A 15,770-nucleotide genomic window follows, 5' to 3' on the forward strand; every position below is an offset into this window, starting at 1 on the left:
CACACACACACACGTTTCATTATGAAAAAACTAAATATTTCACATTACACAATTACACCCATTTGATGTGTCCACCATTATTAGAACAAACATCCATACAGATAAAATTTGCAGCAGCCAAACAGAAGCTAGTGTGTGTGTGTGTGCGTGTGTGTGTGTGTGTGTGTGTGTGTGTGTGTGTGTGTGTGTGTGTGTGTGTGTGTGTGTGTGTGTCTAGCTCTGACTGCAGTTCCTCAGGGAGATCATTAGAGCTGAGTTTTTAACCTCCTAAAGCGGACCACACCACACCACACCACACCACACCACACCACACCACACACTGCCTATTAGAATGATGTTCCCTAACATTGTGTGTGTGTGGACATGCGAGCAGAGGGTTGATTACATGTGTGATTGGTACACTCTCTTCCAATCTAATAGGAACTTTGACATTTAATCACCTTATAGTTTTTGGATATTTTTAGTGTGAGTGTGTTCCATTCATGCTTTAGTTTTTCTCTGAGAGTAATTCAGGTCATGTGGGTATTTATTTCCCCTCCAATCACAACCACATCAATCTTAAAAGTAATGACATTATATAGCATTGAATCGTTTTTTATTGGCTAACAATAAAACTCTGGTGTCGAGGGGGATGCCTTCACTGCCAACATGTCTAGTCCTCCATGTAATCAACAAACCTCCTAACAAGTTTTTTGACTCACTCTAACTATAAACTCACTCAACTCATAATCTAACTTTACTATATAATCTCACTTTAACTATAATCTCACTTTAACTATAATCTCACTCTAACTATAATCTCACTTTAACTATAATCTCACTTCAACTATAATCTCACTTTAACTATATAATCTCACTCTAACTATATCACTCTAACTTTATTCTCACTCTAACTATAATCTCACTTTAACTATAATCTCACTCTAACTATAATCTCACTCTAACTATATAATCTCACTTTAACTATATAATCTCACTCTAACTATAATCTCACTCTAACTATAATCTTACTTTAACTATCTCACTCTAACTATAATCTCACTCTAACTATAATCTCACTTTAACTATAATCTCACTCTAACTATAATCTCACTCTAAGTATAATCTCACTTTAACTATATAATCTCACTTTAACTCTAATCTCACTTTAACTCTAATCTCACTTTAACTCTAATCTCACTCTAACTATAATCTTACTTTAACTATAATCTCACTTTAACTATAATATCACTATAATTATAATCTCACACTAACTACAATCTCACTGTGATTATAATCTCACACTACAATCTCACTGTAATTATAATCTCATACTAACTACAATCTCACTACAATCTCACTGTAATTATAATCTCATATTAACTACAATCTCACTGTATTTAAAATCTCACACTAACTACAATCTCACTGTAATTATAATCTCATACTAACTACAATCTCACTGTAATTATAATCTCACACAAACTACAATCTCACTGTAATTATAATTTCACACAAACTACAATCTCACTGTGATCTCACTCTAACTGTGTAACTGAAAACTGTAAGATGTACTGCTATAGCAAAGTTTAGAGTTTGTATATTTACTGATGCTAGACATCACTGTCATTTCCTGAGTGTTTCCTGACTGTTTTGCTGCACAATGTTTTTCTGTTCTAATTATTATCTGAAGTGATAATTTATCAGTATTTATTGCTGTACCTTCTGTTTGTCCGATTCATACTTAAAGACAAATGAAACATGGAACAGCTTTATATGAATCCCCAGATGCCTTAATAATAATAAAAAAAATATTTTCTACTACTTCCTCCTAAAAAAAAAAAAATCAGTGTTTGATCTCTCAGTGTTTTCTGTAGCGGTGTCCCACTACATCGCCTAATGAGTGTTAAAGCTTCGGAGTTTGTTTTGTAGACTGTGAACTACCAAAGTTTGTTGCATTTTTTCAGCTGTTTCTCACGGATGAGACGAGTTAAACGTGATCACTTTAAAATACTGTATTCTATATTAAATTTGGTCACATGCATGATGTAATGATTATAAGTCACTGATCCACCAGCAGTATCTTTAACGAGGTCCCTTGCTGTTTATTTTGAAAGGCTTTAAATTTGTTAGCAGGCCTGATTGGATATAAATTGGAAAATTGACTTGGCCAGAGTTGTCCTTCCTCCTGTTTGTGGATTTGGTAGTGTGGGTTTTTTTTGGTGTTGTGTTACTGTTTTCCCTTAATTACTGTTCAAAAGTTTTGTAAGCCCATAGGCTGGTATTGTGAAAGTACTTTGGGTGGACATTTTTATAAAAACAGCGAGTGTAGAGGTTGCCATGTACAGAAAAATCCATATGTGGTGCCATTTTATTGGCTATTTCATTATACCACCTCAGCAATTTACCTTTACAATTACAAATTTTTATGTGTTCCTCTTATATACTATAGCAATTTTTCAACTTATTTTTTTTTTACTTATTAAACAAATCCCAAGTTGCCATGTATTGCAAAATCCATACCTAATATATGTAGAATCTATCTATAGTATACTAGCTGTACATTGGTTGAAATTGTTAGACAATTCTCGTTAATATTTATATATCATATATATAATATATATAATAGTAAGAAAAAAAACATGGTGGTTTGTAATGTATTGTTACTAACCTTATGCTGAATATTTTCCCACAACACACAACATATCCTGATGTGTTCTGTTCCTACAGCAATTTTTCAACACTTCATTTTTTTTACTAAGAAATCCCAAGTGACCATAAACTGCAAAATCCATGCCAAGTACCATTTTAATAGCTGTATATTGGTTGAAATTGTTAGACAATTTTCATTAATATTAATATATTAAAAACAGTTAGAAAAAAAAAAGATGTTTGTAATATATTGTTTCTAACCCTGTCACGGATAATGTTGGGAAAAATTTCCCGATAACGACATGTCCTGAAGGGTTTTGTTCCTACAGCAATTTTTCAACTTAAATTTTTCATATTTATATGTATATTCACAGTTGCACGTGATTTAGTCTCTGTGAGACTTTTTTATTCATTTACTTGTTAGACAGTACGCCTTTATATAAAACTGGAATCGTTAATGAATTAATGATAAAACGAGTAAAAATGTTTGCATCACGCTGCAGCATTGCACCCCGTCGTTGATTCATTTCTTCTAACAGCATGCGTCTGAGTGTTTCATTGCTTACATAGCCATTAAGTGTCACTTCTGAGTCAGCTTTAATTACACCACCTCAGCAGTGTGACTGACACATTTACATGTTTTCTGATCTGTCGGATTCTACAAGCTGTAATCATTGGATCAGTGTGTGAATGATGGGTGCGCATGCTATGTAATTGAACGTCACTGCACTACTAATAGCGTGCGCGCGCGCGCGTGTGTGTGTGTGTGTGTGTGTGTGGGTGGAGCCACTGGGGTGGTGGAGAGGTTGTTTGTTTAGAGGTGAGGAGGGTGACAGTAAACACACACACACACACACACACACACACACACACACACACGATAGTGCAGAAATGTAGTGTAACTTACAAAGTTCGGAGAACAGAGAGGTCCTCACACAGATCTGCAGGTACGGTTCTGATCTTAGTGCCTGTCAGAGTGCTGGAGTACACACACACCCACACACAGAAAATAAACATTCACATTATACCGTTTCAGTGTTTATTTACAGTGATGATAATCAGAAATTACAGGGTACAGAAAAAAACAGAAATTATATCTCATAAATGTACAGTAAAGCTCTGATTGGCTGGTTGCAGACTGAGAATGAAAGGAAGAATGTTTTCAAAAACACTCCTACAAATGATAATTCCAGTTGTTGTTTCTCCTTTTTTGGACTGCAAAGCTTTATCTGTATACATGTTGGAGTGGAAAACTCACAGGCTATCCAGATTCCCTGTTCCAGTCAGACTGGGGAAGTGCTGCATCTTACTTGCGCCACGCAGCATCCTAACACACACACACACACACACACACACACACACACACACACACACACACACACAATTATTATTATTTCAATAATGATCACACTCTGGTTCCTCTCAATGTTTCTTCCTCATACCTTCCTTGCACACAGTTGCCCCAGGCTGCTCATCGGGGAGAAATACACATAATTCCCTTCATTTCTAATGTTCTGTGAAGCTGCTTTGAGACAATGTCCACTGTCAAAACATTTTTGTTGCATAAACTAACTGAATCGGTTTATGATTTGATTATTTAAAGTGTTTACTATACAGGTCTATGTAAATGAGCTGACTCTATGATGGAACGTGGTAGAACGTGGGCATTAATAAGAGCTATTCGGAACTGCTATCAGAGCTACTGATACACTGACACTATTCTGATCCACTGATGTATTTCCTACATCATCACTGGGTTGTTTCACTATGTGTCTGTGCTCGCCAGGTAAAATTAGTCTGAAACGCTTATTACAGTATTAGTGACATCGTCCGTGACCATGACAAACAGTACAGTTTATATAGAGGAAACTTTCAGACTTAAACTCTGGACGTTCATTAAAGGAAAATGAAAAAAGAAGAGACACCAATTCAACCTAAAAACACCTTTAAAAAGAAAAAAAAAAAAAAAGGCCCTTTAGGTGCTTTTGTCACATGTACTTGTTATTATCTACTCATTATCTGACCAATCAAATTCATTCAATTCAATATCTGACTAATTAGAATCAAGAATTCAGCAGTCATGTGATATAGCAGGAAAGATGTAGAATTAGTTGTATTGTAGAAGAAAGCATAAGAAATAGAAATCTGGCATACAATCATATGTATCCAGACTGCGATGTAAAAATTATAGGATTTTTTTTCTATTCTTTTGATTATTTCTATTTTAGTGTTCTCTAAACCCGATTAGTCACTGGCAATGCTTTCACAGCCTTTCTCACCGGAAAGCATAAGCCGGACCGATTCTAAATGCGAATAAGTGTTTAAGGAAAGAAGTATAACATTCTAATCTGCAGATTGTTTTTTTTTTTTTCCCCTTTTTTTTTTTTTATCAGAACTTCGGATATTCTGATCAGCGTCAAAATATTTCATGGTATTGATGCGGAGATGCAGCGGATAATCTTCAGTGAAATGCAAACTCACAGCGAGTGCAGGTCTGATAGGTTCTGGAAAGCCGACCTTCCCACGAAGGAGAGAGGGTTGTCATAGAGATGACTGCACGTGCACACACACACACACACACACACACACACACACACACACACACACACACACACACACACACACACACAGAAACATTGTATGAAAATTCACGAGCTATGGCTCTTCAGACAAGTCATGAATAAAAAATGCTTTGAATAAAAGATCATTTTTTCTAACAGTGTGCATGTGAATGTGTGTGTGTGTGTGTGTGTGTGTGTGTGTGTGTGTGTGTGTGTGTGTGTGTGTGTGTGTGAGAATATTATAGCTGTGTTATAATGCACTCACATGGTACGTAGCAGTGGATTCTTATGAAAGGCTCCTTCAGGTATGATTGCGATATTGTTACTGTGAAAGCCACTGTGGAAGAAAAAAGAAGCGTTAAATGAATCCGTGTCAGATAATGGGAATATTTCATTTTAATCCTGAAGCCTTTTAAAACACATGAGCTTGTAGGTATTGTGATGAGTCATGCAGCAATACAGAGTCTGAACACGAGATGGCGCTCTGATACAAAATGTAAAACGGAACAAAGACAAGACTTCGTTAAACGTTACAATCTTCCAAACCTATGAGCATCTCAACATTTAGACTTGTATTTAAGAACAGACTAATACTTTATAGCAGACTGCCTATAAAATAAAATATTCACCAATGTGTTTTGAGTGTGGAAAATAACCAAGTGCCATGATATCAGTACTTTACTTCACTGTTAAACGTTTTGCTTTCTACCTTTTACATTTTTATACCAGGCTCATTACTTTAGTTTTAATTTATTTGGTGACATGATCTATATTTTTCTTCTCATTGAGTGCTGTTTTTAGCACATCAATCTACTTCTTTTCCGATCAACCACATTTCCTGGCTCTCACACACCACAGACGTAGGATAGTTTACAAATCTAACAACAAGCACAGCAGAAGGCAACAAGAAGTCTGGGGTTAACGTGAATGAGACAGATGGAGTCAGCGATGTAAACATGAGATTCCTGATCATCATCTTCTTTTCACTGCTTGTGTTCTATATGGCGGATGTTCAACCTGGACACATTCATTAGATAACAAAATGTGAACTTCAGGTCCGGTTACCAGTGTGACACTAAAACAGTTAGTAGTAATGGCTATTTTTTACCTAAGGACATATCAGAGCCCAAACTTCTTTATTTGAGTGAAAATGTGTAGTCAATAACTTCAACCTTTTAAACATGAGTATCTGTACTTCTACTCGAGTGAAAGATGGGTGTTCTTTTCTCATCTCTGCTGAGTGCTTGGTTAATCATTTTAGTAATATTACTATGGGGCATTTACATGTGACTCAAATAAAACTAAATTTGAAAATATAGAATCAATCATAGAATAGAATTTTGGACAAAAATATTTTATCAATATACATACAGACATTTCTGCAATGCACATCATCCCATACACTATATGGACAATGTTTTTGTGGAGAACCCATTCCACATTTAGTCCCCATTTGCTGTTATAATAGGAACTAAAGATTATTATTTTTTTGAACATTTAATACCACATATAGTCCCCATTTATAATTGCTATTATAATAGCCTTCACTCTTCTTGGAAGATGTTCTGCTAGATTTTGGATTGCTGTTTTGTAGATTTGTGCTCATTCAAAAACAAAAGGAAAAGTTCATTCAACTGCTTCCAAAGACGTCCTCTACAGTTGTGTTCCTTCAACTGTGAGGTAACAGTTTGCAGAAGAAGCACATATGGCTGGAAAAGTCAGGTGTCCCAATACTTTTTGCCATGTAGTATAGTTATTGTTGTTGTTTTTATTAATGCAAAAAGGGTGGATTTGTTTATATACACATTTTTTTTTTAAATGACAAAATTCAATACTTTCATTCAAATTTCGCAACTCCTAAAAACACAGTTGTATTCCTGATACCTGCAATGTCTCAGAAAGGTGTACTGTGGCAATTTATCAAAATGCAGGGGGGGGGGGGGGATGTATTCAGATAAATATATAGATATATTTAGTTTTTAATATTTACCAAGTTGTCAACTTTCTGTCACTTGACTACCTGCAATATCCTACACAAACCTCATGAACAATGTCAGAAAAAGACTGATTTTTTTTTATTTATTAAATAAAGGCATAAAAATAAATTCATGCTCCAATATAAAACAATAAAATTAACTTAATTATGCTTTTACACAAATAGAAGTAGATTAAAATAACTATAGTTATAGTTTTCCTTTTTTTTTAAATACGTCATACTCATTTTCAATTTATCATATTATTAATGTGACTTTTCAAACACTTTATTTCAATTATTTGAATATTTTTTTTTATTAATATGAATAGTAATAAATATTATATATTATAATAAATATATGAAAAAACAATGATTAAAAAAAAGAAAGCAAATGGAAAAAAGAGGAATTCTTTGATAAGCATGCATGTCATGTATTTCATTAGTAATTAAACCTGCTTTTTTGGAGGTCATGTGATAGTATCTTTACACACCGTGGCTACGTATCAAATGTGCTTTCCCAGACTTAACACACATGTCGACTCAGAAACGGTCTGTTTATGTCTGATTATGTGGATCAGATTGTAAAAGCAGATAAATGCAGTGCAGATGTGCTCCATGACCAGGTTTGGGGTGAAAAATAAAACCCCTCCTTTGGTTTCGTTGTGATTGACAGGTTGTGAAAAGGTGGGCGGGGCTTATGCACCTGGCCTGAGTAAACTCACACCTGGTATATGCTCTGATTTAGTTCCTTTTGTCTCTCGTCAGGGGGAAGTGGAGTAAACGTCTTGCTTTTGATCTGTGAGGTAATGGGTCCAACCCCTCGCTCTTTAACTTCCTTAAAAATGAAAGATGGAGGGAAAGAAAAAAAGAAAAAGGAAAGGAGAAAGAAAGAAAGAAAAAAAGAAAAGAGTGCCGATTTTACTTACAGCTCTTTCAGTTTGGGGAGAGTCTGGATGGCTTCGGGGAAGCTTTTCAGGTTGTTGTAGTTCAGATCTCTGAAACAAACCCAAAGAAATTGGCAAAACGTGACAACAATGTCCATTCATAATAAACCAACTAAAAGTCTGTGTAACTGAGGCTTACAGATGTACTAATGAGGCCTGGGGTTTTATTCTTGTGGATACCATCAAATTATATAGAAGGTTCCTCTCGCAAGGGATAACGAATACAGCAAAAATGATGATTTTTATAGGAGCAATATACATCTATACCAGATTTCTTTTAGAAAACGAGATTGCAATTAAGCCTCTTTGGCAATTTTAACCCAAATTTTTCATTTGTATTTACAAATCAAAAGGCTTTCGAGTCGTTTTATTCTAATAAAATGCAACAACAGACTGACAAAATCCATAAAATTCAATCATAAAAACGACTCATTTCATAAATAAAAAACGATTTGTTTCCTTTTAAGAATATGTTGTGTTTAATCCTTTAGTATCATTTTCTATCATTTTAAAATAACCCCAAAAAAGGTTAAGTGTAGCGCCAACAAACGCCCGAATAAACAAATCAACAAACAACAATCATCAAACTGTAGAGTAAACAATCGGGAGGTGCCGCATCACTAATCAGTCTGGGAGCAGTGCAAACGCAGTGTTTATTCAGCTGTCAGTCACAACAATCCTTGTGGGTCGTGTTCGCAGTTTAATTTCAGCTCAACACTCGAACTTTAACCACATAAACCTGCCTGTCGTGTTTTAAACTGAGCATCGCTGCACAACTGCATCTGCTCTGAAGCTACAACGATACCATGGAAAACCAAAACCAAAGTAGACAAGTGGCACAATTCACCCGAGGTGCTACTGCTAACAAGAAATTCCTAACAAGTGAAGAAAAAAAACAACAGTAAGCACACTGAGAAACATCGTACATATGATAATATATGCAAATAAGGGCAGAATTTCAACTTTAGCAAAATGGAAATTTAACAAGAAAAGGAGGCTCAAATAAACAAGCAGGTTGATGTTAAACATCTACAAGCTGAATTTATTGTGCTAATAAAGGTGTAAAAACATTATGTCAATGCTAATCTCTCTCTAAATGCATATGTATTTTCCTTGGCTTTCAATTAGAACAAATTGAAGCAAAAGTTTGCCTTGTAGGCTATTAAATAATAAGTAGCACCTCAATAGCCCCGCCTACACATTTCCTATTGGCTCACATATTCTGAGGCTTATAAAGGTCGAATTTTCCCCAGATTCAATCTAAGTGAAAGTAAACAATGCCAAAAATATAATTCAGTGAACTGCCATGTCCACCAGGGAATTGGATACGAATCCGAGGTGTCTCCTGTGTCCACGCAGCAGACGGTCAAAAAATAATAATTCGTAAGCACTATAAATGTAGTTTCCTGTGCCGGTGGTTTTATAAGAACATACCGCTTTAGGCAAAAAGAAAAAAAAACCCTCTGGGTTTCCTTGTGAGCGTCTCTAATCAGTAATTTGAAGGTTATTTGAAAAAGTCTTCCTGTTGTTTGAAAAACTCCCCTGTTCAGCGCAATACTGCACACTCCACAGCTACATTTCTAACAACAGACACGGTCATGTTTCTTATTTTCTAACTTTATGGTTCAACCCTGAATAAAGAGGGCAATAAAAAGCAATTAAAGAAAATGGGAGCGGTTAATTCAGGACTTCCATTCATGCGGATGTGGTTTCTGAATTCGAACACCTTTTTGGTTTTCCTGAATGTTTCTTATAATTCAGTGAGTGTGTGGAGCGACACACTCAGCAAAGCTTAACCACACAATTATAGGTTTATATCCGGGCTTTTATGTGAGCAGGGCTGATATTACATTTAACACACTTGTGTCTTACTTTTATGTCTACGGCTGAAAACCCTATGCATCAGATATTTCTGTGCTGCATAAAATATTATAAAAAATTATTTGCTGTAATTGTCACATGATAATTTCTGGCATTTTGCCTCGTTCTAGACCACTTGTGCCCCTTCCCTTGTCTTGCTACCCCCAAAGGGATGGAGGATGTTGGCGTGCCCTCTTCCTGTCCTAACTGCGGCCAGAGTAAATAAAGCCGAGTCAGCGATGGCTATCTGCCTTCCCCTTCCCCTCTTCCTCCACTTGCTGAGGGCAAGACAGGAAGAAAGTGAGAGAGACAGAGATGAGGAACGAGGCCGAGCATAAACTTCCTCCGCTCTTGAGTTCTTGAGTTAATGAATAGTCAAAAGCCAAGCCAAGATCATCCGAGTGGGGGGTTGGAGGGGGGTGTTTTTTTCTACACGGGGTAAAACGCGGCCTGAGAGACGCATACAGTCCAGCAAGCAATTTGCAGTATGGTAAACTAACTAACCCCTGAGTTCAAAGTAAGCATACTTTCCACCTTATATACACAAAACAAGTAGCATGATCAGAAACATATACAAATGACACTGTGTTGGCTGGACTGAGGTAAACAGAATGTGTCGACGGTGCTGCTTTTAAAACTGATAAATCACAGACTAGACCAATAAATGCTTGGCACACGGGGATAATCTCAGCACGGGGCAGCGCTTCCTTCAGAAAGTCTGCATTTCTACTCTCTCTAGCAGCAACACACCTGTCACTGTTATTTAGAGCGCTTCATTACTTTAGTTTATGTATAGAGAAAGCTGGAAGAGTGCTAAAACCGTCTAGTATACAAGTCTGGTATACAGCTTCAGAGAAAGTGCCGATGACCTCCCTGTGTCTGGCTGTAGAGGGCGCTGGAGCAACAGCAGCTAAATTCATTATGGCTCTTCAGCAGAGTTATTCAGTAATGTAGATTTTGGATTTGAGTAGAGATTTTCCATTTCTGTAGTTACTGTTTACTGTAGTGTTAACACAACTTGTGATTTAAAAAACTGATAAAATGAATGAACAGTTTTGTGATTTAAGATTCAGTAACTTACAGTGTTTCCAAATTTTCCAGGCCACTGAAGCAGTTCTTCCCAATGTTTTCAATCCGGTTATTGTGCAGATGTCTGAAAAAAAAGGCAGATTGTTTGCATTACTGAGGTGGGTAATGTATGGACCTGCTGTAGGTATGACTCACGTATGGCTTGACTAATTCACATCAAGTATGTAAAACAAACAAACAAAAACATTATACACTGGGTCATTATACAGGCATAACATTAGGACATTATAACATTATAACTGGGTAGTGAATATTATCTCTTCATCATGGCACCTGTTAGTGGGTGGGATATATTAGGCAGCAAGTAAACATTTTGTCCTCAAAGTGGAAGGGTTTAAAGCAGGCAAAATGGGCGAGTTTGATGAGGGCCAAATTGTGACGGCTAGACGGCTGGGTCATAACTTCTCTAAAACTGCAGCCCTTGTAGGCTGTTCCTGGTCTGAAGTGATCAGTGTCTATCAAAAGTGGTCCAAGGAAAGAACAGTGGTGGACCGGCGACAGGGTCACAGGCGGCCGGGGTTCATTGAATCAGCATTCGGTTATTGTTGTTAATGCTTGATGGGTCAGGACTGTTTTGGCATCAAAAGGAGGACCAACACAATATTAGGCAGGTCAATCAATCAAATTACTTCATGATCAGAAATAACTTAGGGTCATGGTGGTTCTGGGCTAAACATTAGAATCAGGAACTCTGTTGCAGCCAAACAACTAACCAACTTGCCACCTAACTAACCAACCAAGTTTTAATAATGTTATATCTGTAATAATTAATATACTAAACCACACATATAGAGTTTGTTATACAGTGGGTACGGAAAGTATTCAGACCCTCTTACATTTTTCACTCTTTGTTATATTGCAGCCATTTGCTAAAATCCTTTAAGTTCATTCTTCTTCGTCATGAATGTACACACAGCTCCCCATATTGACAGAAAAACACAGAATTGTTGACATTGTTGCAGATTTATTAAAAAAGAAAAACTGAAATATCACATGGTCCTAAGTATTCAGACCCTTTGCTGTGACACTCATATATTTAACTCAGGTGCTTTCCATTTCTTCTGATTATCCTTGAGATGGTTCTACACCTTCATTTGATTCCAGCTGTGTTTGATTATACTGATTGGACTTGATTAGGAAAGCCACACACCTGTCTATATAAGACCTTTCAGATCACAATGCATGTCAGAGCAAATGAGAATCATGAGGTCAAAGGAACTGCCTGAAGAGCTCAGAGACAGAATTGTGGCAAGGCACAGATCTGGCCAAGGTTACAAAAAGATTTCTGCTGCACTTAAGGTTCCTAAGAGCACAGTGGCCTCTATAATCCTCAAATGGAAGACGTTTGGGACGACCAGAACCCTTCCTAGAGCTGGCCGTCCGGCCAAACTGAGCTATCGGGGGAGAAGAGCCTTGGTGAGAGAGGTAAAGAAGAACCCAAAGATCACTGTGGCTGAGCTCCAGAGATGCAGTCAGGAGATGGGAGAAAGTTGTAGAAAGTCAACCATCACTGCAGCCCTCCACCAGTCGGGGCTTTATGGCAGAGTGGCCCGACGGAAGCCTCTCCTTAGTGTAAGACACATGAAAGCCCGCATGGAGTTTGCTAAAAAACACCTGAAGGACTCCAAGATGGTGAGAAATAAGATTCTCTGGTCTGATGAGACTTTTTGGCCTTAATTCTAAGCGGTATGTGTGAAGAAAACCAGGCACTGCTCATCACCTGTCCAATACAGTCCCAACAGTGAAGCATGGTGGTGGCAGCATCATGCTGTGGGGGTGTTTTTCAGCTGCAGGGACAGGACGACTGGTTGCAATCGAGGGAAAGATGAATGCGGCCAAGTACAGGGATATCCTGGACAAAAACCTTCTCCAGAGTGCTCTGGACCTCAGACTGGGCCGAAGGTTTACCTTCCAACAAGACAATGACCCTAAGCACACAGCTAAAATAACGAAGGAGTGGCTTCACAACAACTCCGTGACTGTTCTTGAATGGCCCAGCCAGAGCCCTGACTTAAACCCAATTGAGCATCTCTGGAGAGACCTAAAAATGGCTGTCCACCAACGTTTACCATCCAACCTGACAGAACTGGAGAGGACCTGCAAGGAGGAATGGCAGAGGATCCCCAAATCCAGGTGTGAAAGACTTGTTGCTTTTTTCCCAAAAAGACTCCTGGCTGTATTAGATCAAAAGGGGGCTTCTACTAAATACTGAGCAAAGGGTCTGAATACTTAGGACCATGTGATATTTCAGTTTTTCTTTTTTAATAAATCTGCAACAATGTCAACAATTCTGTGTTTTTCTGTCAGTATGGGGTGCTATGTGTACATTCATGAGGAAGAAGAATGAACCTAAATGATTTTAGCAAATGGCTGCAATATAACAAAGAGTGAAAAATGTAAGGGGGTCTGAATACTTTCCGTACCCACTGTATCTCCATACCACAAACTAAGCATATTGGGGCCATTTACATTTTAACACAATGCTAAAGACATTTCTTCTAGTTAATTATTTCCTCAAAAACAATTAGATGTGTGATATAATCGTATCCATGCTCAAAACACAATTGACTTATTCAAGTGATTTCTTTGTATCTCACTTAATATAAAGCCAATAAGATATTAATCTGTAGCCACATTTTATTAACATATAACCAACGTGTCTCCTCAGAGACCAAAATGATCAAATGGCAAACTACAGTGCTGTGACTAACAAAAGCAGTCAGTCAAATTCACTTATGGACACAAAATGACCACAAGCCACATCAGTTTTACATTTTGTAGCTACTATGACAAAAAAAAAAAAAAAAAAACTGTTCACAGTCAAATCTGAAAACTCTCAGCATCAGAAAAGCTTTTGTGTAATCAAAACCTCTTTATCCTCAATGTATATAAGCTAACAGCACAGAGCATAGAAAATCATGAACAATATGTTCTGTACAAAAGCAAGCCAAACCTGACAGCTTAGAATTCAAATAAATTATAAGAGGAACTTTAGTTATACAGTTAAATCCAAACTCCAAATCCACCACAAGCAGTTAATACACTTTAGCAAGCAAAAAAAAAAAAAATTGTATTTTCATATTCGTGTTTAGTGACAATACACTTTATATTCTAAATACAGGAATAGTCAGACCTACCCTGTGCTGCACTATCTATATCTAATTTATTATTCCTGAGAAAACGCTGAGATGAGATGGCTGTTTTTCCTGTAATTTTCCAGTCATTAAAAAGAGGCATGGTAGAGCTGAGCAATTCAAACAGAGGTACACTTGGGCAGGCTCGGAGCGGAGAACTCATCAGGCCCGGTGCACGTCTGCCTGTTTGTTCAGCCTCTTTAACAGACTAATTGGCCTACAATCCTTAGACAAATATTTTCCAGCAGCAGGAAAGAAATTGGTAAATCAGAGATGCGGGGAAATGTTCAGGGAGAAAGACAGAGAGAGACACAGACAGACAGACAAAGAGAGAAACAGATGCAAGGGCCTGATGTTCCTTTGAATACTGCGAGACACTTTGGTACATCTTGAATTCTGCTTTTTCCAAACTCTGTCAACACGGTGTACCTGTGGGTTTGTGTGTGTGTGTGTGTGTGTGTGTGTGTGTATGCGTGTGTGTAAGCATGTGGCCTTTTCTTAAGCTTCCCAGGCCCCATTTTTTTTTCAGAAAGCTGATAGATGAAGTAAACACATGAAGACAATCAGAAATGTCCAAGAGAGGCTGACTTGTGGCGGGGTATTAAAAAAATTTTTTTTATTAAAAAATAATAATAATAAATTTTAAAAAAGCTCATTCTAAAATGTCCTAATATACAGATACTAGAATTTAAAATGCTGCTGTGCCAGGCTATTATTTGGACCTATTTTCTCATTATTCTCTTTTTTCTCATTATTTCTCATTATTCTCTTTTTTCTCATTATTTCTCATTATTCTCTATTTTCTCATTATTTGACTCTGAACTTTTTTATAAACTGACCTTATATTATGACCCATGACTGATCACTAAGGTTGTAAAAGTACACAAAATTGACTGTTCGGTACGTTCATCGGTTTTTAAGTCATGGTTTAGTTCAATTTCGGTGCCTTTGGGGGGAAGAAATGCAAAACATAAAATTGCTTATAATTTTTTATTAATGCAGTTCATTATTGTGAACATCAACGGTTCACATTTAAAGTACAATTTGAAATGAAATGCTGCTTGGTTGAACAATATATAAAATGAGATTTTATAAATAATACAATCGAATAAATCGAATGAATGCAATACACTTTAGAATTATTATATTATGATTATTATTGATTACATTGAGTAATCAATTAAATTGGCACAAATTAAACTGATTAAATAAAATTTTTATTTATGGAAAAATGTAATTAAATAGTTTACATTTGTTAGACCCCATCTGGGTAATACATTAGTTTGTGTTTGTTTGTGTTTGTTTGTGTGTGTGTGTGTGTGTGTGTGTGTGTGTGTGTGTGTGTGTGTTCCTGGTTAGCAGGTAACACTAGCACTATGGATTCTTTAGTGTTTTTATGCATACACAAAACTAATCTTGTTTCCGGAACTGAGTGAGTGGCCACAGTGATCATTTCTTTTTATACCTCTGGCATTGTTGTGTATGCTTTTAAGTTTAATAATAATTTAAAAAATGTGCTCAAAGTGCAAGGCGAAGACTAAACAAACTTGCGGTTCGCCACTTAATATGTTCCTGA

The 15,770-nt window shown here is 36.8% G+C and overlaps 1 protein-coding gene and 1 long non-coding RNA gene across 2 annotated transcripts in view; one reads left to right on the forward strand and one right to left on the reverse strand.

Annotated features, from left to right (window-relative positions):
* The window catches only part of LOC310730867, a 402,048-nt gene that overhangs the window by 164,305 nt on the left and 221,973 nt on the right, over positions 1-15,770 (forward strand). The gene's annotated exons all lie outside the window — the stretch shown is intronic.
* Positions 1-15,770, reverse strand: part of lgr4 (leucine-rich repeat containing G protein-coupled receptor 4) — an 87,289-nt gene that overhangs the window by 10,022 nt on the left and 61,497 nt on the right. Inside the window, exons 6-11 of the mRNA XM_083549906.1 lie at positions 11,053-11,124; positions 8,094-8,162; positions 5,458-5,529; positions 5,113-5,184; positions 3,890-3,958; positions 3,539-3,610 (exon numbers count right to left, since the gene is read on the reverse strand). Of these exons, the coding sequence (XP_083406032.1) occupies positions 3,539-3,610; positions 3,890-3,958; positions 5,113-5,184; positions 5,458-5,529; positions 8,094-8,162; positions 11,053-11,124 (426 nt within the window). The remainder of the gene's footprint in view (positions 1-3,538; positions 3,611-3,889; positions 3,959-5,112; positions 5,185-5,457; positions 5,530-8,093; positions 8,163-11,052; positions 11,125-15,770) is intronic.

This window comes from Silurus aristotelis (genome assembly GCF_946808225.1).
Source record: "Silurus aristotelis genome assembly, chromosome: 9".
Classification (NCBI taxonomy): domain Eukaryota; kingdom Metazoa; phylum Chordata; class Actinopteri; order Siluriformes; family Siluridae; genus Silurus; species Silurus aristotelis.